The sequence below is a fragment of the Haliaeetus albicilla genome, chromosome 6, assembly GCF_947461875.1.
Source record: "Haliaeetus albicilla chromosome 6, bHalAlb1.1, whole genome shotgun sequence".
NCBI lineage: Eukaryota > Metazoa > Chordata > Aves > Accipitriformes > Accipitridae > Haliaeetus > Haliaeetus albicilla.
This window is the reverse complement of record NC_091488.1, coordinates 46,691,525-46,714,727: the sequence shown is the minus strand read 5'-3', so window position 1 is coordinate 46,714,727 and position 23,203 is coordinate 46,691,525. Positions and strand designations below refer to the sequence as shown.

Genomic DNA, 23,203 nt, shown 5'->3' with positions numbered 1-23,203 from the left:
GGGGACCGGTGCGAGGCGAAGGCGGGCGCCCTCCTGCCGGAGGAGCAGGCCGCGGGCACACCCTCACGCCTCACTCTAGGAATGAACCACGGCCCCGCACGGGGGGGGGGGGGGGGGGGGGGGGGACGGGGGCGGCGGTGTGCGTTATTATTCATGAGGCCTCATGAATATTCATCAGGGCGGCTGTTTCCCCCCCCTCCCCCCCGCACGTTACGCCGAGAAGGTCGCTTGGGCCGGCGGGCGGGCTGGCGTGGGGGGGAAACTGCGCCCCCCACCCCCCCCCTCCCGCTACTTCCGCCAGCCCGGGTTTCCCCGCGCGCCGGCACCCCGCACTTCCGGTAAGCGCCCGCCCGCCGCCCGGTTCCCGCCTTCTTCCCGCTTCCGTCCCGGCCGCCCGCGGTGACGCCGCTGAGGGAAAACGTGCCGCGCGGCCGCCGCCGCTCCGCCTCTTTTTTTGAAATTTTTTTTAAATTTTTTATTTTTTTTTTTTAAAGAGAAGCCGCCGATGACGCCGTTCCGCTCCGGTCGGTGCCCCGGAAGAGCTTGACTGGCGCTCCGCCCCTTGATCCGGAAGCGACTCGCCGCTCCTCTTTCCGGTGAGGAGGCCGCTGCCGCCGCTGGAGTCGGGGTCGGGGTCGCCGCTGGGGGTTGGTGCCCGGTAAATTTACCGGGTGGCGGGTGTGGGGGCGAGGGGGGGGAGACGAGGGGAGAGCGGTACTTCCGGGTCGGGAGCGATCCGGAAGCGGAAACGGAGGCGGTTCTGTCTGTCTGTCTGTCTGTCTGCTCGCCCGCCCGCCCGCTCCTCCGTCCCGCTGTCGGCTGTCGGACGCTCCCGGGGGTTCCGCAGCGGGAGAGCCGCGCTCCGGGGCCGGCCCCGCTTCGCCGCCGCCGCGGGGAGAGGAGGAGGAGGAGGAGGAGGAAGGGGCGGGGGGCGACCGGGCGGCGCGCCCCGTCCTCGGCCGCCGCCGTGTGTGCGCGGGGCCCCGCGGGGGGAGGTGGGTCCGGGCCCCCTCTCCCATCGCGGCCGGTCCCCGCGGGGAGCTCCTTCCCCCGCCCATGGCCGCTCCTCTGGGGGCTGGACGTGGCCGGGGGGTCCGGGGGTCCCGCGTTACACCGTCCGCTGTCATACAGGGCCCCCCCGGGTGGTCCCGTAACCCTGGCGGTTTGTTTGCAGAGACGGCCTTGGAAGGAGGAGAAATGCAAGAGGAGGGAGAGTGAGAGGGGTAAGGAGCTCCCGGAGCTGCGTGAGTGACCCCCTCGCCCCCCCCCGGGAGGGGGGGGGGTTCCACCACCGGCCCCACTGGTTGGGAGGGGTGGGGGGAACAGGGTGGGCTGCCGGTCCCGGCGTTGGGGGGTTTGAAGTCACTTGAGCTCCAGGGAGTGGGAGAGAGGGGATCGGCTGCCCCTGCGTCCCCTGCCAGGCATCTGTCCCGACAGGGGCTCGATCGGTTGGGGCGGAGGGTACGCACGCGTTCGGGGAGCGGCACCAAAGTTGTTCTGGCTCTGGGACGTGGGACTGGGGTTCGGGACTTTGTCCGGCATGTTTGGGGTGTTCCTGATGTGCATCCAGATGTGCTCGTTCTAAAGATGTAGTGGTGCTTTGAGCTTTTTGGTGCTTACGAGCTTCGTGGAAGCATTTTTGCATTTGAGCTAACAGCCTGCGTGGCCTTCAGCATCCTTAGTATTTTGCAGCAATTAAGCCTAAAAGCTCCTAGTTATTGAACAAAGATCTTGGGCAGACATGAAATGGCGTTGTAAATCATTCCTGAGTGTCATGCTCAGGGCCTTTTGTCAACTGAAAACTACACCAAATAGAAAATAAAAGCTAGGTATCTGGAGAATAAAGAAAACCATATTAAAAGCCAACCTCTAAACACTTGCCTATCCAACCTTGATTGTGCCTTCCAGAAACACAGCCTCTACCTCACCGTGTACTTGCACGTGCTTTTATCTGTCTGTTTATGATTAAAGTGATGACCTGCAAAGAAGTTTAAGTCCAGCACGTTAAGTATGTGATTCTGTGAAGTACTCTGAGATCTTAAACTCCAGATTCCTTGTCCCTTGTGAGTTCTCTGGTTCACTCGGTTGTTTATTTGGTGTATGTACATTTGTGGTCTGTACATAGAAGGTGTTTTTGGTTTATATCAGGAGGGTACGTTGACATCTGTCTGATACTAGACTGGTGAATAGGAAGAAGGTCCCATCTCTGGCCTGTTTGTGGAAGCTGGGATGATGAAGGCACTGCAGTGGGAACGTGCTGTGGTACAGGGTTGAAGCTCCAGCCCATGTCTGGTAGTTATAGAGCAATTGGAAGGGTTACGTGCAGAGTTCTGGTAAAGTAAGTGTGAGCAGCTTTAAAGCGGGGGCTGCGAATAGGGGTGCATGTTTTCCAAATACCCTTTAGCCTAAAAGCGGGGTAGGGGAGGGACAGCTTTGGGGGTATTAGGGCAGTAGTTTGGTGGAGGAATCTTACCTTTGTTTTCTCCCTTTGGAAGACTGGCTTGCTAGTGAGATTGCATGAAAGCTTCAACTCTTACACCGTTTCTCCTTTTCCTCCACGTTCTTATAACTTCATCACATTTCAGCCTTTCAAGCCAAAAGTTTTGAGGTCTGATAGCAGCTCAAGCATGAAGATTTCTGAATGGAGAGGTGGATTCTAAAAGAGTTTAACGATAACAGTATAGTCATCTTTTGAGAATCAATAAGCTTTATTTTGACTTGCATGCTTTGTAAACCGAGCAAACAAAAGTTAGGTGCTCTGTGAAGTTCTGGTAGGGGACTAGATGGAGACAGGCAGCCACTGAGTGCCCTGGCCTGTGCTAATCTGGACTTTAGAATCTGGAAATGGAGTTGCCTTTCATTCCTTGTACACTTTAAATAAGCAAGCTGTTGTGAGATTTTTGTTTAAATTGGCATCTTTCTGTTTAACTCCTGAAGTTTGCAGTTGAGAATCCAAGGGAGTCTTGGACGATTACGAAGTTTATTTGGAAAATGCATCTGATTATTTTACGAGACTTTCTGTTTTTACAGAATCAGGTTCACTTTGATGTTTTTGATGTGGAAGCTAAGCAAATAAGGGCTGACGTATTTTAAAAACAAAAACAAACAAACAAAACCCCCAAAAACCCCAAACCCAAACTTGACATTCCAGACAAAAACCCCCTCTTGATTCAGGTGGGGCTCAGTTGCCAAGAATGCGTTATCTCTTCGTGCGTGCCCATCCTGTGGAAGAAAAAAAAGTCACGTAATTAAGCGTTACATACATAGGGCCTTGCTGTGGGCAGTGTACTTAATAATTAATTTGGCTCAGAAAAGAAAGCAGAGGAAGGAAGGTACGAGTCTTGCCCCATCAGATTCTGATTGAATCACAGCAGTGTAAACCCAGCGTAATTCAGTCAGGCAGCTAGCCGTCTGACTGCATGCCACTGACGCAAGGTAAATAATTCATCCTTAAGTGTGTTTATTGGTTGATTTGTAGTGAGCGAGTGAGGCAGGAATACTTGGCTTTGCTGTTGCCTGAGCAATTCATAAAAACAAAATTATCAGGTAATTTGGTTCATTTACATACTGCTTCTCTACATAGAGGAAAATTATCTTTGCATTTTGGCTCACACGCAGCAATTCCACATGTATTTATTCTGCCCTAATATACTTCTGGAAAGTAAGTGTTTCATGCTACTCGGGGCATGCTCCTCAGCTTATCTGACGATTGAGATAGGCCCTTCAGAAACAATATTTACTCATTAATTAGACTACTGCCATATCATAACAGAAATAGGAGTGGGGCAATTTGCAGGTAGCTGCATGAGAAACCCACAGTGCTTGCTTTCTCTAAGCAGCTTGCTCTGCCAGATGTTCTCTGAGCATGGTTTTTATCACACGTATGTTACCTACCAGTTTTGCCATATTTGTTCAGGAATAGGTGCATCTTCTGCTTCAGGAAATACTCTTTTGTTAGTTTCTTTAGGATTTGAATAGCGTTTTCACGAGTGTAACAAGCTTTGTCCGCTAATGTTACTACACAGAGGAATGTAAGGCTTAGAATGGAAAGGGCTTCTTCAGCCAGGTGTTCCTAACGAGATTACGCCCCTGTCTTCAGAGGGCTATCTTTTAGTGTCCGACTGGTCCTCTGACTGCAGCAGAGTTGAGATGGAGCAGTGGGTGCTTGACTGGGGACAGAGTCCTACAGAATCTTGTCCCAAGGAAGGGAATGAAATGGGCAATAGAGAGCCATGACATGATCTCACTTGGAAATAGGGTGTCTCAGGAGCAGGGTAGTCGGGTTATTTTCCCACTGCCTAGTCTCATTGGGTGAGAGCAGAGGATCTTGTCTGTCAGGAATATTGAATGATATTTCCGGGTTTCTTTTGAGAGCGGGGCTGGGGTGGTCAGAGCGGTGGGCAGCAGGAAGTTAGGAGCCCTAAGTTTGACTTCTTGGTCTGCTGTGGCTGTCTGTTATCTTGGGCAAGTCTGTTTCCCTCTCTCTGCCTGTCTTTCTTCCTGTGTAACATAATGCTAATGTCCCCTTGCTGCATCTGGGTCCTTAGCGTTGAGCTGGGGTGGAGGGACAGGCAAGGTTCAAAATTGTCACTGCTTGCGGGGTCAGACTGTCTGTGACAGTGAAAAATGGTTTTCAGCTGTATTTGCCTGGTTGCAGATGCACAGACTTCATCATTTATGCCATGTACTTGGGTGGATGATAATTGGGGAATGCTGGAGGTGTTCTGGGTTCGTAGTCAGTCCTGGTTTTTTTGCATGGAGGACTCTTGGGCAAGAGGCGTTTGAGATGGACCCAAGCCTGGGGGAATAGCAGGCACCTTTTTCCCCTGGAAATAATTTTTGGATTTGGGCAGATAGCTCAAAAGTGGGGAGAAGTTGCTCAAGTAAGACAGGGGAGATTAAGGAACTGTCACAGCATTAGACTGAGTCAGTTCCATGTTGGAGTCTCTTTGGGTTTAATGTTCTTTTTGTGTGTGTGTGTGTCTGTCTGTCTGTCTTCCTTCTCCTCCATTCCTCTTCCCTTCCCCCTTCCTCTTCCCCCCTGTGCCCAGCTAGGATGGAAGAATCTCATTTCAACTCCTCCCCGTACTTCTGGCCAGCAGTGCCCACCGTCTCAGGACAGGTAAGATCTTTGTCCTCCAACCTATTATGTTGGTCTTGCTTCCTGTTAGAAGTTGATGCATGATTCGTGTTTCTGTTGCATTTCTTGCTCAGCCAACTGCTGGGAGCAGCTGTGCCAGAGTATTCTAAAAGCTGTTCTTCCCACCCGTTTAGATTGAGAACACCATGTTTATTAACAAGATGAAGGAGCAGCTATTGCCCGCAGAGAAGGGCTGCAGCCTGGCTCCCCCCCACTACCCTGCCTTGCTGACAGTACCCACCTCTGTGGCCCTACCCACTGGTATCTCCATGGACTCGGACACCAAGCCGGAGCAGCTGACACCACACAGCCAAGCCCCTGTGACTCAGAACATCACCGTGGTACCGGTGCAGTCTGCTGGGCTCATGACAGCAGGTAGGGGACTCCGAGGGCTTTGGCAACATACGAAGGAGACTCTGGGAAGGGGGGACGTGGGGTTCTGGAGAATCCTTTTCGGGCTGTAGATTATTCTAGCCCTACTGGTGGCATGGACTGCCTTGGCATGGTTTCACTGTGAATCTCTAGGCACTCCATATATCCACGCTCTTTATGGAAGTCTGACTTCCAGCAGCGGAGACTGGGAGTGTGTTGGGGAGGGCAAGCTACTCTTCTGTTTGCGTTGTAGTCAAAAGTAGGTGTATAAAGCTTGCTTCTGTGGGATAAGGAGGTTGGACATAACTAGAGATGTAATAACTGACTTCCTCCATCTTTCTTTGTTTGCAGGTCCTGGTCTGGTGATAACTTCCCCGTCAGGTTCCTTGGTGACCACAGCCGCCTCTGCCCAAACCTTTCCCATCTCAGCTCCCATGATTGTCTCTGCACTACCCCCTGGCTCCCAGGCAGCCCTCCAGGTGGTTCCTGACCTGTCCAAGAAAGGGACAACCACCCTCTCCGAAGGTGGTGGGGGTGGCGGGGGTGGGGGAGTTGCCCCCAAACCGCCCCGGGGCCGGAAGAAGAAACGATTGCAGGAGTCGGGGCTGCCAGAGATGAGCGACCCCTTTGTGCTGTCAAACGAGGATGATGAGGACCAGCACAAGGATGGCAAGACATACAGGTGGGGAGCGGGGTTAAACCTTGACTGTTAAACATTGCATGGGGATGGGGGTGTATTTAACCCTTCAGAGGGTTACAGGGGGAAGAAGAGATCTCTGCCTTTTCCCTGTAGAGTCCCTGAGTAGTGAATCTTTCAGCTGCAGAAAGAGTTGAGTTTTCTCTCTAATCAGGAGTGTTTGCAAGCTGGTGGGTTGACCCAAAACTAAGGATCTCCTTCTTAGTGGACAGCCTTGATTTCCTGAATATACAAATGTTAATCTTACTAGGTTAGCTAATGACCAGGGTGTTACGGAGGCTAAACCGTATCCTTGATGCCACAGCTGGGTAGTATGGCTGGTGTACTGCAGAATGCAGTACTACCTGGTGCAGCTAGAGCACTTCTGATGTAGCTGAGAGCCCTAGTGTACCTGGGTGCTCCAAATTAGGACTCCAGTCTGTCCAGTGTAAAGACTACAAACTGGAGGCACACAGAGCAGGAAGTGAACTGTGGTGATAATGTCTGCTCCTGTGCGCATTGCCCCTTGTGATCTCCTCCTATTCAGCATTCCCAACAAAACAGGAAAAAAAAAAGTGTATTTCTGAATTAGGTGTTTCTGAGCCCTAAGGGTATCAGATAAGAGGGGGGAGAGTTCTGAGCCCTGAGGTTGGGTTTCTGAGCTTGGAGGGATGTGGCCTGAGTTTACAAGTGAGTGGTGCAAAAGGGAGAGATTAACTAGGAGGGGATACTTAAACCAGAGGATAAGGAGCATGGGTGTTTTAGAGAAGGTGGGAACTGGACAGAGCATCCAAGTGCTAGGGAGGAAATGTGATGGTCTGTCTTAGTTGGGAAGCAGGAGCACGTATGGGTGACCTAGTGGTAGGTGTGTCTCAGGGATGATTAAGATCAATAAGAGGCAAAGTAGTAGCCAGATGGAAACAGAAGATGGTCCCTAGCTCTTCTCACTTCCCTACTACGTCTACATCATCCTGTCTCAAACAGTTCCCCTTTCACCATCCTAGACCCTCTTTTTTTTTGTACAGATTTAGTTATGTTTCTGGAATTAAGTCATAACAATATGAAGGCATCTATACAGAATCGGTGCACCCACCCCAGGCACTGTTTCATTATTAACTATAGCATTTTTAGAATGTTTACATTTTTAAATCAATACAGCTAAATGGGTACAAAAACAGAGCTTGGATCAGCCTTTTTATTCTCTTACCCAATGTCCCAGTTCTTCCACTTTGAAAATAATCAGCGTATGGTGAAGAGGGGTGGGAGTGTTAGGTAGCTTGCTATTTGTAATCCCACCATTTATTTTGGGCCTTAGCCACAATTCCACACTACTCAAGCTGCTTACAGTCTGGGTTGCTAATTAGGTTGTTAAATATGTATTTACAGGGGACACAATTGGCAGTGAACGCTAGAATTAAAGCTGAACCAAGGCTTTAATTATAGCTCCTTGTTTACTTGTAAGTTTGGAAAAAAATGCCCAAGACCAGGTGGAGTGACTCAGCAGAAACTTTATGAACACGCATAGTCTGTGTAACAGCTCATGAAAAAGGCTTTGCAGGGAAAAACCAAATGAGTTTATATGTAGGAACATGTAATCAGGAAGATTTCCTGTCTTGATGTTTTGTCCAAGTGTGGTACCTCTGCCTCCTCCTCCAGCCCCCATCCCAAGCAAGCCTTCCTCTGAGCAGTGCTAAGGTGCAAGATAGCTAAATTGAGATTTATTGAAGACCACCAAGGAGTACTTCTGCCCTCCTTGGGATCTCCTCTTTGGCGGATGCTTTTGATGTGCAAGTTTGGAACTAAAAATGATTGTTGAAAAAATAAAGGAAAATGCTATCTTTTCTTGGAGCTGTGGGAGAGAAAACCTTTGTGAAATACAGTAAAATTGTTTCTCCATAATATGCATATAAATAGACCTGCAAGTTAAAACTTTGAGGACTCCTGGATTTCTTCTGTATTCTAGAGGATGATTTGGGTAGTTCCCGTTACTACAGTATGCAGATACATCCCAGCTAAAATAAGACTGGGTGAGGTTCATCTGCTCCCTTCTCAGGCTGGAGGAGGAGTTGCTTGTGGTATTCATATGTCTACGTTTGTATGATTTCACTGATTCTTCCGATGATACACTGAGGATGATCTAGTCAGATGCCTGGAAGGAGTTGTACTATATCGATCAACATGACTTTTTTTTAATACCCAATTCCTAAAGCCTGGGATTATTTTGTTAAATTATTTTTTGGTTTTAAGTTTCTTTTTGAGGTCTGTGAGCTCTCTTGTCCTGAGTGCCTGGGCAGGTGGCTAATTTTCATAATTCCTGACTCCTAGTGTGTTGGTGAAGACAGAGTAAGGCCTTGAACAGATAGCACAGCAAGGCAGACTTGGAAGGAGGTGGAGCACAAAGGTGATACGTGTATTGCAGCTCATCCCGTTCACTACCGAATGTAGAGATTTGTGCTCCAGCAAATGGCAGCTGTTCTGTTGCTGTATCATCTCTAAAAGTGAATTAGTAGTCTGCTGTGAAAGCAGTGCAGGAATCTTTGTGATTAGGTTTTTCCTTGTAAGAAAAGGTGCAAGGCTTTTGCCAATGATGGTGTTGCTTTCAGATCTTGGAAATCTAGTCTTAGGATTAGTCTGGCAGAGTCCTTGGTGCTTTGCTTTGTGCTATAAGAAGAATGCTTGCACCTGCAGGGGACAGCATCTAACCCAGTCCTGTGAAGCATTTTCCTTCATGAGTAATGTCACTTCAGTCTTGTCTGGATTCATTGTCAGCTCTTCGTTAATCTTTCCTGACATCTTTGTAGAATTTACTTTTTCTGTGGAAAATGAGATTGGCATCAAGAGTCTTGCTCTCAATGCTGGCAGTGTGAAGCACATGGCTGCTTCTCAGTACTTTAAAAGGTGCTGAGGAAGAGAGAGCGAGCATGGATCCTGGAGACATTAGTATTGTTTCTTAGGACTGTTTTGGTGCCTGTACCTGTGCACTTTTAGAAGTCTGGTGTGATGTGATCAGTGGACAAGGCTGATGAAGTGGTTCAGCCTCTCTGGGCCGGATCACAAGTGCTATCTCTGACAAACAGTCCTCTAAATAGTTTCTTCTTTGCAAGAGGAAGAGACTTCTCTATAGGCATTGCTTGGTTCCAGTATTATGTTTGTAAAGGTTGGGACAAATACCAGTTTATAGTCTGGAATGGTTTTGCAAGCTGTGCTTTGGAACCTAGGATACCAACAGAAAGGTTGTAGGCTTGAGAAGGGCCTTGCCATCACACTGTAACCAACAAGCTCTGTGTTCCCCACCGCTAGTTCTGAGTTTCCCTGCTTTCACTAGGTTGTGGGAACAGCAGGGGTTTGGGGTTTGGGAGACAGTAAGTAGCTGAGGAATGGGAAGCTTCTGAGATGAGTCCAGGGTGCAAAAGTATACAGAAGCCTTAAGAAGGCTTAGCAAGAAGCAGAGTTGAGCTGTAGGAGGTGAAAAAAGCTGGATGAAGGCCTCCTTCAGTGAGGAAATTAGGTACACAAGGGGTGCCAGTGGTTTGAATACAGCAGGTGGGCATATCTCATTTTAAGCCTTTTTTTTCCTGCCCTGTACTGGATTTAGCATTGCTGTTTGAACTTCCCATGGTTCTGAATAGGTTTGAAATCTGATGGCTATGGCTTTTGTAAGCCATGTATATCTGTGAAAATATGGTCAAATTTGGCCAAGTTGTAAGCTTGGAAAAAATCTGTTAAGCATGCTCTGAGATGCTTTATAGTTTGGTAGTTGAAATATGCGAAGATTATATCCTCTTTGATGTTTCCTGAGGCTTGCATGACTCCAGGCACTGACCAGACTGTCTGTCGCCACAGAAGAGATAAATACATTCTAACCTCTCTCACTTTCTATATGAGCTGGACTACTTGTGTATTCTCTCTGCAGCAATAAGCATCTTCTAGACCAGTGCTGAAGGGCCAAGCATGCTTTTCCTTCAGTCACAGCTATTCCTCCTTCTGCTTCAGAAGGGAGTCTTTTGTGCCCGGTGTTGACAGTAACCTCCCCCCTCCGATGGGCACAAAGGCAACGTGCGAGAAGATGCTGCTTGGTTCAAATGTAATAGGGATGAGAATGAGATATGGGCAGGGCCCATGGAGCTGATTGTGTCCAGGAAGTCTGAAAATTTGGTAGAGCAGAGATGGGAATCGGAAAGGAGGAGAGAGAAAAGTCAAGAGCCTACAAACTAGGGAATGCAGCAGGGGATGTGATGGGGAGCCTATTTGTAAGGGGGGGATAGCACAGAGGTAAGCTATGAAGGGCCAAGGCTGGGGAGAGGAAGAAAGCACCAGATCTGCTAGGGGCTAGAAAATGAGGAGATACCTAGAATTAGCAGAACAGATGGGGACAAGAGCATGGGATGTGGACAGAAAAAAAGAAGTGTGGGGGAGATGAGACAAATGTTAGGTAATTGAGGGAATGAAGTAGGGAAGAGTCCCTGCAGCAGAGGATAAAGAGGCTGGGGCATGTGGGTAAAGAGCTTGAGCCTGGGTCTTGGTGCAGGAGAGAGGGGATTGCAACAGGCTAGAAGGCTAAGGGCAAAGCGGGAATTAAATTTGAAGCATCAGGCAGGAAGTTTGACCACATTCCCTCCAAAGCCTAGAAATATTAAACCCAATATTTCTAAATTTTGCCATGTGTCTCATGTCAGCACAAGAATGTGACGTCCTCTGGCAAAGAACCTCATCCCCCTCTTAAGGCTAGAAAAAGGTGACAAGCTACTGTTGCTATCATTTATCATCCTAGCTGCAGTGGCAGAGGTCTGTGCAGTGGATCTTAAGATTGCTGATGACCAACGTGGGTGTCAGTATGATGCCACATGTTGGAATTTCTGTTTGCTTTTTTTAACAAGTAGTTCCGTGAGCAGCGGAACTAATGAAGCCTGGTTTCCAGCGGCTCTCTCCTGTGTGGATTCTCTGATGTCTAATCAAGGGTGAGCTTACTAGCCTTTCCCTCAGCAGGGGGCTTCAAGAGGGTCTCTCTTCTTTTCCCAGCTGCATATTTTTATGAAACTTCTGGTGACATTAAGATCCTTACCCCTTTTCCAGATTTGGTTGAAATTGGCTTATGATCTCAAAACTCTTAAGGAGGACAGGTCCACATGCACATCCATATATACACACGCAGTTTGTACACATAAGCTTTGCTTTGTATATGAATGCTGTGCTGGGAGGTTAGAAAATGTCAGAATTAAGACTGACCACATGCCTTAGAATATAATAAGGTAAAAACTTAGGTTATGGTAAGTTCTCTCCCTTCTGCTGAGATGTAACTGTGTGTGCACGTGCGTGCTCTCATTTCATCACAGTGCCAAGCAGAAGGCATTAACAGTAAAGGTTCTGCAGTCATGAGTTTTAATTTTAGCACGTTACTTGCATGTCAGTGGATTGAGTGTGTGCAAGGGAATGGGGGGGCAGTTACAGTTTCAACTGGGGAGAGAGAACTTCGAAACTATTCTGTTGCACATCTTATCTGATCACACCTTAATTTGGCCTGATTGAGTCAATGCACTTTGATACCATCCTTGATTATGTGATTGTAGTTATTGTGTACATGATGGCCTGTCAGAGTCCTGCATGTTTACTCGGAGAACCTGAAAGGAGTGTTTTATTTAATTTTTTTTTTTTTTTATGTGGGGTTGCAGAATTGAGAAGGATGATTTGGGGAAGAATTTGACTGCTAGTCTGAAGAACTGTAGATTATGCTTGCCTCTGCCACAGATTTGTTATGGTGTCCTACAGCTGTGTAGTTCAGGCCTGCATATAATCTTGCCTTGAAGCCTGTGCAAATATGAGTTAGGTCTAGTCTTCAGTGGATTTGCATTTGCCGCAGGCTAAAAATGACCACAGACAGTTATCCTGAAATAATTAACATTTGGTGTTCCCAAAACCGTAATCTCTTCTCAGTTATCATTGAATAGCCCTCTGTTACATATCAGACCCTGTTTTGCTTTGCAGAAGCATTGCATCTCGTAGCTGTAACATAGAAGTCTATAGGAGCTGTGATTTGAATGTATATAATAATAACTTTCCTTTAAAGGAAAAAAAAGTGGTCACAGGTATCAGTTTGGCCACTTGGAATTAGTGGGTATGTCTGTCTTGCTGTGTTTCACTCCTGTCTTTTGTCATTCCCTTCCCTTAGAAAAAATAAAGCAGGGACATTGTGGGGATAGATGAGTGCTTATGGAGCACTTCTGTGGTGGGCACAACAGATGAGTGATTCTGCTTCATGAGGTTGGAATTGCATGTGGTCGATGAGGCTTGAGGCTGTACACAGAGCGGTGATGAAAAAAAACTGAACACTTGCTTGTTAAGTATCTGTCTGTGCAACATAATAAGGATGCAGTTCTGTGGAAACAGTCAATAAGGCTGTATCAGAACGCACCTGCATTGCGGAGCCAAATTATGGTGACATAGATGACCTTAATTCTGGCTTTTCCAAATTTGCTAGTGCTTTCTCATGGGCCTTTCGTATTCTTTTAATTTTAGCTTTTGCATGTTATCACTATACTAGGAAACACCTTATTGTGTTTTATTGTTTTGCTGGTCTTTTATGCTAATGGTGACCAATTTCACAAATTGGTAGACAAGGTCTTAGGCCTGATGTTGTTCAATGATTTGGAGGTCAACAGAAAGTCGTGGCTGATAATTTACAGATAGAAGCAATGCTGGTGGATAGCAAAAAAAAAAAAAATAGGGAAACTTTATGTGGTTGTTAAACTGGAACTATTCGAGCAAAATGTGTTTTAATACAGTCCAGTGGAAGGCTTAGCCTTTTGGGTAATACTGTGTGACTTCTGCAGCAGTCAGGGATTGAGTCCTAGCTGTTTGGACACAGTGGAAAACAATATCAGACAGAAGTGTCCTGTTGGATGCTATTGAATGTCTTTGGTCTAAAGGTAAGGAACATGGGGAAACAGTATCCTGGAAAGCAATGACTCTGAAAGACTTTTAGGAATTAAGTGACATCATGTGAGCTTCCAGTGCGAGACTGTGACAGAAGAGGGTAAATGCAACTGTTGAAAGCATAAATGCTGGAGTCATTAAAAGAAGACGGGCAGCCTGTGAAGCATGCTGAAATACCACAAAATTCTGGGTCTGGAATTTTAAGATCATTTGGAAAAATGGACAAAATGCAGGAATGCCCTCAAATCTGAGAACTGGAAAAGTGCTATATGGTGAAAGCATTTAAAAACATTGCTGCCTTGCCAGGAGAGTATGCTTTTCTGTAGCCTTATCAAGCTACCAAGTGACTGAAGGACTGTGGAAATAAGTTGACTAAGATCTCTGGGTGTAGCTGATAGATTTCATAGTATACGTGCCAGTAGTGTAAATTGGTAAATGGAAGCATAATGTTAACTTCTGAATAGGAGTTGATGCTGGGTGTAGAAGTGTGGAAGCAGAAGTACAATTCGTATGCTGTCATTTGGCATCTTCATACTCACTGGCTTTATTTAGGTCTCACACGAGTTTTCTAGCTGTGTATCTTGGGCGTTAGTTCTGTCTCCTTTCCCCTGCCTCTTACAAAATATTAGTAAGAAAATGTTTAACTTCAGCTTTAAAAAAGTTGGGGAATGCAAGGGTTAAATTAGTATTTATCATGAACTGTGCATCCATTATTATGCTATGCTTGCATTACTTACTTCATTAACTCTGCATTGCAAAGGCAGTAAGTACGTTTCTTTCCTTGCTAAATGAACTGCTGACTCTGACAGCTTAAACTTACTCTTACCATCTAGTTTAACTTCAGACCTTCCCGATGTGATTTTTTTTTTTTTTTAAGCTTGTGGTCTGACTTGTATTTGTAGCCTAACAGAAGGAGCAAAGGCTCAATTAACTTCTAAGACTAATCTCAGTAGATACTAGGAATTTGAATTCTCAAAGCCATGTAAAAGCTTACATAGTTTTCACAACTGTGATACTGATTAATTAAGCACTTGATTGAAAAATGCTGTTAATCCATGTTAGGCAAATTTTACTATGAGCTGGTATTTCAGATGGTATTTTATCTCATAACAGCATCTGATGAATGAGGTGGAACATTCCATGAAAAGTGGAAAAAAATATGGCACTCTGTGCCACAGAGTTGTAGTCTAGTTGCTATAAGCATCATTTTGTTTATGACTCATCATGATGACTTTCATATGGGAGCAGAATTAGAATTGTACATCCACCTTTTACTGGCATTTCATTATTTTTGAGGGTGTTTCTGTCTAACAGGAATATTCTCTGAAGGTCTCACTTTATTTCCTTGCAGATTCCTTATAAAAAAAAGGATTATAAACATTGGAAGGGGTTACTTTTGCTCTCTGGCATATGGCTGGGTACTAAATTAACTATTTATATGAACCTCTGTGTTATTAAGACTATGTTCTTCTAGGCTGTCTAAATTTGCAGAGCCATAACAAGCAGCTGTAGGGGACGTTGTGTCACACTGTCAACGGGAACGCTGCAGTCACTGCTGTTACTTGCTCTCAGAATACAGTCAAAGTAGTGGTAGTTTAGAAGCACAGTGGGAAGAAAAGATTAAAAAGGGATATTAAACAGAGGGAAAAAAATAATCAACTCTTTCATATAGCATTTTGTTCTTGCTTAGCAAGGAGCACTCCCAACTTTTCCTCTCCCCAGCCAGGAGAATTTCACTGAAGTAGAATACTGAAGCGCTGCTAGTGTCAGATGTGATGTTCTCATCCATATAGATTTAACTTTTTTTTTTAATCCATATTTGCCCACTAGAGGGCTGATTGCATCTTCCCCTTTAATATTTGATGTTGTCTGAGGCAGAATGCAAAGCCCTTAATTAAATGGATCATTTGTTCCCTTGAAAATGCCTGATACCACACGATACAAGACTCTCTGAAATGCAGCTTTCTGCTATATTCCAGGGCTTTTTTTAACTCATAAGGCTCATGAATTTGTTAATGCTACATAACATTCTTGCCCTCTCAGGGCTGATGCTAGTTAGATGATTGGAAAATGAGTCCTTGCAAGACTTTCTTTTTAAATGTTGTTTGTAAAACAATACTGGAATGTCTATAGCTGCTAAATTCAGACAAGAGGAGTTTAGGGGTTTTTTTGTGGGGATGTGTTTGTGTGTTTTTGCTCACAGTCAGATTTATCTTCCATTTTTATGCAAGTGCCAGAGAGGTTTTGAAACACCTTCTTTACAATTTTATTTTTAAAATGGAAAAGGACGTTGAGTCTGTTTCTTTTCATTAAAGTTATTTTAGGGCATTTCTGACCTGAAGGCAGATACCTGACAAAGCAAATAAGTAAAGGAAAGGATGCACAGAAGTTACGGAAAATTAAGTAGATGGCTTTATGGCACTACAGGTTTAATGCGTGGGACTACTTAGACTTGATGACATAGTAAAGTTTCATGAATTTTTCAGAACAGAATAGGCTGTTTAAAATATGTAGTCATGTGTACAGCACAGAAGAGTTTAGTGCCCAGCATTGTAGTTAAACTAAAGCAAAACTTTTAGAAAGGTATTTTTCTAAGAAAGGTAGCTGGATTCTCAAAATATTGATTGTAGGGGCCAGGTGACTGAGACTGTACTATAGGCTCCAAGCTTCCAAAGATGCATTATTCTCATGGTTGGAAAGATCCTATCTCCTCTTGGATTTTTTTAACTTCTACTGTCAGTTATTGTTTCTCATTGTACCTTTCTTTGCTCATAAAACAAGCCCCTAGTAATTGGTATTTTTCTGCCTGCATAGATTTATAAGAGTATTGACCAAGCCATCTTTTAAGCTTTTCTCCAAACCTAGATAGACTGGGCCCAGTGAATCTTTACTGCGAAGCCGATTTTCCACATGCCATCGTTCTTTAAGGTTGCTGAACTTGCCTGAGTTTTTCAATAATTGTTGAGTACGTGGACTTCAGAATTAGATGTGCTGTTGTGAGAATAGTTGCACCATTCCTGTTTACAAAAATGATACCTGCTATTCCCCTTTGTTTTGGTTAGCCATATTAGCACAGCATCGCACTGGGAGCTTGTTCTCAATTGATCGGTTCCTTATCAGAGGACTGATGTTGTGTAACAGAGTTCAGTTGAGAGTAATGGAAATAAGCATCTGGTGAGAAGGAGCTTGATAAAAGTCATGCATGGGATTATGCCGTAATTGCTTGCATTAGCAGGGAGGTGGACTTGGCGACTCAGAGGCATTTTTCAGTTCAGTATTCGCCTCAAAGTTCTTTCTAGTGTTGCTGCTTTCAAGGATACAATCCTCATCCTGTAAGTATGACTTGATAACTGCAAAATGCATATGCTGTATTCAAGTCTAGCTTTAAACATTTCAGAAAGTCTGGAACAAGCTGCACAAGTGTTTGCAGATAGTTGGGTTTATTGAACCAAGAGCTACTTTTTTAAAAAGATTATTCTGATGTTCCTTTTTACTCCTTGTACCTCTAATAGACCTAGGGATAAACAGCCAAATTGCTTCTGTTTGTTGATTCCAGAAGAGATTGTTGTGTGTGTGAGGTGGAATTTATGTAAGGATGTATTTAGCTTGCATGTTCTGTTAGGGTTTGCAGTTAAAGTGGATTAAGAGAAAGATGAAGGTAGGAAACGTGGGAACAACTGTTAGAGATGATAATGAATGATGGGGAGGAAAAGACGTTATGGCAGGTGTGTGGTAGAGTGCTTGCTAGGGAGGCATGGCTTCCAGTTAAATGGCTTAAAATCAAGCTGTAGCTTGGAAGGGCCTGTGGAAGTTAAGGTAGGTGCTGGATAAATATTGCCTGCGTTACATACGCTAATCAGACTGCACACTTCATAAAGCTTCTGGCTCCAATGTAAATAGTCACAATAGTAGATGTAATGAAGTATCCTCCTGGGAGGAGATGGATATGGGGAAGAGCAGGATCAACTCTGTGGCTTGTAAGACCTGCAGAGACTTCTGTCACTGAGCAGTTTTGTGAACACTTGTAAAACTTGAGGAAATTCCCAGACAAAAACATAAGTCAGCCTGCTGTGAAGGTTGAATTCATGTTAGCCAGACTTCTTCTGGGTGGCATTTTTTCTCTCAAATGTGACCCTGGAAGTTCCAAGTGCAGGTTCAATTTTGTCTTGTTTAATTGAAAAGTCTGCAAATGGAAAAACTAACTTCAGAGAAACCTTAACTCTGCCCCTTGGTTGGCACACCTTTGGGGGGGGGGGGGGAAAGTGTCCAGTAACTTGGATGCAGCTTCTATCTCTCTGTCAAATTACCAACCACAAAAGCTTTTACCGTCTTGAATTGTAAAACAGTGCAAGCTTCTCTTAACAGCCTGGTGTCATGATGGAGGAACAGTTTTTAACAGCAGCATCCATAGCAGATAGATGCCAACTGCTTCTTCCTGTTCAAAGAGTCTGTGTGTTACCAAATACGTTTCTGATCATTATGGGAACAGATGGATCCGAACTCCTAGACAAAACATTTTGCATCACATCAGTAAGGTTGAAATGATGAAAGCCCATTAGACCAGTGAAATACCACGTCTGATATCCAGAGTATCTTTGTGAGACCCACTAGGAAAGCAGCACTGTTGTTATTCTCAGCATTTTGTATTCTAAATACTCGAATGTCTTCTCCAAAAATTGGAGCAGAGTTAAGTGGGTTTGGTCATAACTGCTTTTGCAGACTTTGCAGTACATGGAATTAACTTTTATTATGAAGGTGAACCTTAACCTGGGATTTCCAGGTTTTCCAACCTTTTTTTGACTGAAATAAATCGTAGATGAACAAAGTGTTTTTTGTCTGGGAATTATTATTCCTGTCCCCTTCAGACTGCTGTTGGAAAATTTCCAAAGTGCTGCCCTGTCTCCCTTGTAAGCCTTACGAATTAACCTCTTTGATTCTTCCAAGACCTTTACCTGTCTGGCTGCAAGGTGTCGTTTGGTCTCTTCCACCAGTTCCGAGATTAAGCTTGTCTCCCTGGGACTGGAGTACTCGCAGCCGAGCCCAGTGTCCCGGGTGAAACCTCCCCAGAACCACATAGCGAGAAAAACGTCCCTTCTTCACTCAGTGTGGAAGACCCCATCCAGTTAGAGCTGATCCATATTGGGGCTTGCCCCCGAGTGACGCTGTCTCTTCCCCTCGCCCCGGTCCCAGGTGCCGGATGTGTTCGCTGACCTTCTACTCCAAGTCGGAGATGCAGATCCACTCCAAGTCCCATACGGAGACAAAGCCACACAAGTGTCCTCACTGCTCCAAGAGCTTCGCCAACAGCTCGTACCTGGCCCAGCACATTCGCATCCACTCAGGGGCCAAGCCCTACACGTGCAGCTACTGCCAGAAGGCCTTCCGCCAGCTCTCCCACCTGCAGCAGCACACACGGTAAGGGCCAGAGGAGGCTGGGGGCCCTCCGCACTGCATGTTGCCGTCGTCCCAGCATGCTGTGAGCACCCTCAGCGGGCGACTGACTGCCTGGGGAGACCTTGCTGTTTTCCGCAGGCCGGTCGGGTCTCGTACACGACAAACCGGCAGTAGTGGTATCCAACACGTGAGACTTGTCACTTGCTGTGAAGGGGCTTGGGTGCGCACGGAGGTTAGCGCTGCTCGCCCTAAGGGGCATCTGCAATGGAGTGACGCTTTCTGACGGCAGGTAGGGCTGGTTGTGCCAGAGTGAGAGTAGCGTGGGCGTAGGAGGACTGTTCCCTGTCACCCCAGTGTAGTTCTGCCAAACGTGTCAGTCCAGGCTCGCAGCCCCCCCTGCTATTTCAGCCGTAGGCTTCCCACACACAGCTTTGCCAATGCCCCTCAGTCCAAACTCTATAGTTCCTCTCTCTGGATCCTCCCCCGGTGCGGACAGACCATGGTCTCTTGAATCCAAGGGGAGCACGGCTCGAGACCGAGCGAGCTCGTGCCGTGTCCGGAGTTCCTCCGTGTAGCAGATAGCGTGGTGCTGTCCCACCCCCTTTGTGCCCTCATTCCATCAGCGCTAGCCAGATGGCGGTCATGTCCAACTGCTGCTGCTCCTCCTCCTCTTCGGCAGGATCCACTCCAAGCTCCACACGGCGATTGTCAAGCCGCACAAGTGTCCTCACTGCTCCAAGAGCTTCGCCAACACATCCTACCTGGCCCAGCACCTCCGCATCCACTCGGGGGCCAAGCCCTACACCTGCCGCTACTGCCAGAAGGCCTTCCGCCAGCTCTCCCACCTGCAGCAGCACACACGGTAAGGGCCAGAGGAGGCTGGGGGCCTGGCCCTGGCCCCCCCGCGCTGCCGGCATGCACCTGTGGAGCACGCGCGCCAAGCATGCGGGGGGGCGGGCGGGGAACGCGGCCGGCTGCGCCCTCGGAAGGAGGTGACCCACCAGAGTGGACGGAGTGGAGGCTGCGCAGGAGACACTGACCACGTCAGGGCTGAGGTGGGCACGTGCTGTCCCTGGGGATCCTTGGTCTTGCACCGCGGGGGGCACAGAGAGAGAGAGCGATAGAGAGAGAGGCATTGGCCGTAGGGGATCCCAGCCTGGCACCACGGGGGTCGCACTGAGTGTGTGGAAGCTTCTCCTGGCATTGCAGGGGGACAGGGACGGATGAACGCTGTAGGTGATCTCAGCCTGATAACGTAAAGGGAAAAGTGTTGGAGTGTCTATCCTGAGAAGGAACGGAGCTGCTTTCTTGGTACTGCGGAAGCAAGAGAACAGACTCCTCTTGGTCATGTGGGACTCCTGAGCTTGGAGCAGGGAGCCTGGACCTCCAGAGCCCTTCCCAACCCACTTTCAGGTGGCCCACATGCCGAGCCGGCCAGGCATTCATAAGCTCTTGCTCCCCAGTCCTAGTCACTCTCTGAAACCTGCTTGACTGCCTATGTTCTCTTAACTTCTAGCTGGACACAGGAGCTGGGCAGAGCTCTCTTTGTCCAGATAGAACAGCATCTGGAGGCAACATCATCCCCTTCCCTGCTCTCCGGAGTGGCTGTGAGATTTGATCACAGCATCAGGCCCTGACAGCCTGCCCTGCCTGCCTGCTCACTGCCTCCCGTTTGTGCTCTTCCTCCTCAACAGTATCCACACCGGGGACCGACCCTACAAATGCGCTCACCCTGGGTGTGAAAAGGCTTTCACCCAGCTTTCCAACCTGCAGGTAAGGGACTGGGCTTGTCCTGCTCACCAGTGGGGGTGGTGAGGCTACTTGCCTGTGGTGGAGGAGCTGGAGAAATTGGGGCAGCTGGGAGCAGAGTGAAGGAACACAGAAAAGCTGTTGAAGCCCTGAGTGGGAGAGAGATTCCTGGCTTTTGTGGCACTAGTGACCCAAAGAAGTCGCATAAACAGTCACATCCTGTAAAATCGTAAACTTGACTTGAAAGCGGTGAGACCTTGGTAAAGTTCCTCCCGTCCCTTCTGCAGAGTTTTCTAAATTATGTGGGGCAAGACTTTTGCTAAATGTCACGCAGATTTTATTCTGTGTATCTGATTGAGTTTTTTGTTTGTTTTACAATGAAACGGAGGGCATAAGAGTAGGGATTTAGGGAAGTGGAGGTGGTGTGTCCCTGTTGTGGTATCCTGGAGGAGGGGAACTGTAGGGTGTGCCAAATGGCAGAGAGCTGTAAATGCCTGCGAGCAGTTGAAGCAGATCCTGCCCTGAAGGGCAGTGACAGATGCAGGGAGCAAATGTGTCGTGAGGCAGAAGAGGAGAGAAAAGGAAAAGACTGAGAAAGAGTTGGGTGGAGACCGAGAAGATGAGAGCTGTGGAGAGTTAGGAGACTCTGCTCTTCGAATGCCTAGTATGCCTGAGAAAAAAAAGGGCATCTGTGGGGAAGATGTGGTGGGCTGGAGGGAGAAGCTCTGTCCCCTACGCTGGGAGCCAGGCATACCTCCCTCAGCAGGCGGGGGCCAAGGGTGCTGGGGGCCTGGCTGGAAGGGGGTGTCAGAGATAAAGCCTTCTGCAGTACTAATACTCGCTTCCTTCCCTGCGCTTGCTTTCTTTTTCCTCCACCCCGCTGCTGCCCCCCAGTCCCACAGACGGCAGCACAACAAAGACAAACCTTTCAAGTGCCACAACTGCCACCGTGCGTACACGGATGCTGCCTCCTTGGAGGTACACCTGGCTACGCACACGGTGAAACACGCCAAGGTCTACACCTGCTCCATCTGCAGCCGGGCCTACACCTCGGTGAGTGTTTGCTGCTCTGGGGGGTAGCAGAAGCAGACACACTTCCCGGGGAGTAGCTCCTCCGGATCCGACGGGAGCAGCCCCCCGAGCTGTCGTGTTCCTCCCCGTCGGGCTTCGGCTTTTGCAAATGCTGTCCCCTCCTCTTCTCACGCCGTTCTTCCCGTTGCAGGAGACATACCTGATGAAGCACATGCGGAAACACAACATCCCTGACCCACAGCAGCAGGTGGTTCAGGCACAAGCCCAGGCCTCTCAGCAGCAGCAGCACTTCCAGCCGCAGGGTGGGGGGGCAGCAGGGGGCCCTTCTGGAGACACTAACCAACCCAACCCTCCCCCCCAGTGCTCCTTTGACCTGACTCCTTACAAGACTTCAGAGCATCACAAGGACATCTGCCTCACTGTCAGCACCAGCGCCATCCAAGTGGAGCACCTCTCCAGCTCCTAGAGAGACCTCAACCCAGGGAGCAGAAAGCCTCTTGTGCATAGCCTGCGCCCGGGGCACTGCTTGTGCAGCGGCCCTCCTCGTGCAACAGTCTCCGGCCTCTCCTCCTGCAACAGCCTCTTCTGGCCATGTAACCCTGTTCATGGCAGCCCCTTGAACAACAGCCTGTCTCAAGGGGGTGCTCCTTCTGTGCAACAGCCTGCCTGGTAGGAGGATGCTTCCTTGTGCAAGAGCCCCTTTCCTGTGCTGGGATCACTTCCTCATGCAAGAGCCCCTCCTTTCAAACCCAAAGAAAGGCCCCCGTTTTGCCTTCTCTCTCACTGTAGGATGCGTATGAAGGGGGGGTGCGTGTTGAGACATGCATGGTGGATGGGATGGAGAGACGGTCCTTGTACCTACAGGGGCTTGGACACATGTTTTCAGCAGGCCGCAGAAGAATGTGGCAGGGTTCACAGCTGGATGGGGTTCTCTGAGGATTTCCTTGAGTGTCTAAGAGAGAAATATCCATTCCTGTCCCTCCTGCTTGTGAAAGGGAGGAGGGGTCGCTCGTCCTGCCCCAAGGACTGGATGGGAGAAACCTTCTCCCCAGTGGAAGGTGAGACCAGTGCGGGGGGAGAGGTGAGGCATGTTCTCTGGGCCGGACAGGTGCCCACGCTGCCCGAGGGCTGTGGAGTATTGCACTCTTTCTCCTCCCCTGGTGGAGAGCAATAGAGAGGAGTCTGTCTGAACTGGCTGCTGCCTCTCTCTCCCAGCTGTCTGAGCAGCACAATGGCCAAGGCCCCGTAGGAATGTGGGTTCCTGCTCATTGCTCTTCCTGCCCGTTGTGGATGATGTCCTAGCAGCTTGTACTCCTCCTCCTCTCCCTCCTGCTTCCCCCCCTCCCACCTCCTCAGAAAAGCCTGCAGGCATCAACAACAAACCAAAAAGCAACTGGAGGGAGGGTAAGAGACTGCCAAAATAATCATCACCCTTCTCTCTACTCCCTTTCCCGAAAGGCGGAACAACAGCAGTTCTGACTCTCACACGCCTGTCCTGCCCCCAGTTTCCCAAAGGGAAGGAGGAGGAGGAATAGACCGGTCTTTTCAAGGAGCCGGCAGGAGGCAGGGAAAGGCTAGCTTCTCCTGCTCACCTCCCGTCAGAGCGCTCTCCCAGGCTCCCTCTTGCCAAGACGGGCTGGACTCACATGGCAGTGGTGGCCTCTTCTGGACCCTGGTCATGGGAGAGAATCCCCAAAAGGTGGACAGTGGAGAGAAGGGGATGAAGATCCCCACAGAGAGACCAATCTAATGAGAAGGGGGAGCCAACAAAAACTGAAGGCCCCTTGAATTTATATATATATATATATATAAATATCTATTCCCCACCCCGGCCCGCTCTGTCCTTGCTGTAACTGTTTCTATCTCTGTGTTTATAAAACGCATTATCCTGGCGAATTTTTATTTTCAAT

General features: G+C 47.9%; 1 protein-coding gene across 18 annotated transcripts; it reads left to right on the top strand.

Annotated features, from left to right (window-relative positions):
* Positions 1-326: 326 nt before the first annotated feature.
* On the top strand, positions 327-23,202 carry ZNF384 (zinc finger protein 384). Of its 18 annotated transcripts, none has more exons than XM_069785976.1 (13): positions 516-596; positions 1,175-1,223; positions 1,909-2,063; positions 2,149-2,338; positions 5,056-5,122; positions 5,275-5,515; positions 5,864-6,194; positions 11,066-11,146; positions 18,309-18,533; positions 19,192-19,374; positions 20,207-20,285; positions 21,156-21,314; positions 21,484-23,202. In XM_069785976.1, exons 4-13 carry the CDS (start codon positions 2,286-2,288, stop codon positions 21,757-21,759), a joined length of 1,695 nt encoding a protein of 564 aa, XP_069642077.1. In that variant the 5' UTR covers positions 516-596; positions 1,175-1,223; positions 1,909-2,063; positions 2,149-2,285; the 3' UTR covers positions 21,760-23,202. The 18 variants fall into 18 exon arrangements, with proteins under 18 accessions (XP_069642087.1, XP_069642081.1, XP_069642077.1 ...); XM_069785978.1 differs by having other exon boundaries at positions 596-658; positions 11,069-11,146; XM_069785975.1 differs by having other exon boundaries at positions 596-658.
* Position 23,203: the final 1 nt, after the last annotated feature.

Excerpts from the sequence above, each read along its gene's own strand:
- ZNF384 (XM_069785976.1), top strand. The coding sequence starts at position 2,286 with ATGTCTGGTAGTTATAGAGCAATTGGAAGGGTTACGTGCAGAGTTCTG. Across the intron at positions 5,123-5,274 it reads TGCCCACCGTCTCAGGACAG|ATTGAGAACACCATGTTTAT; the intron begins GTAAGATCTTTG and ends CCACCCGTTTAG. Across the intron at positions 11,147-18,308 it reads TCTCTGATGTCTAATCAAGG|GTGCCGGATGTGTTCGCTGA; the intron begins GTGAGCTTACTA and ends CCCCGGTCCCAG.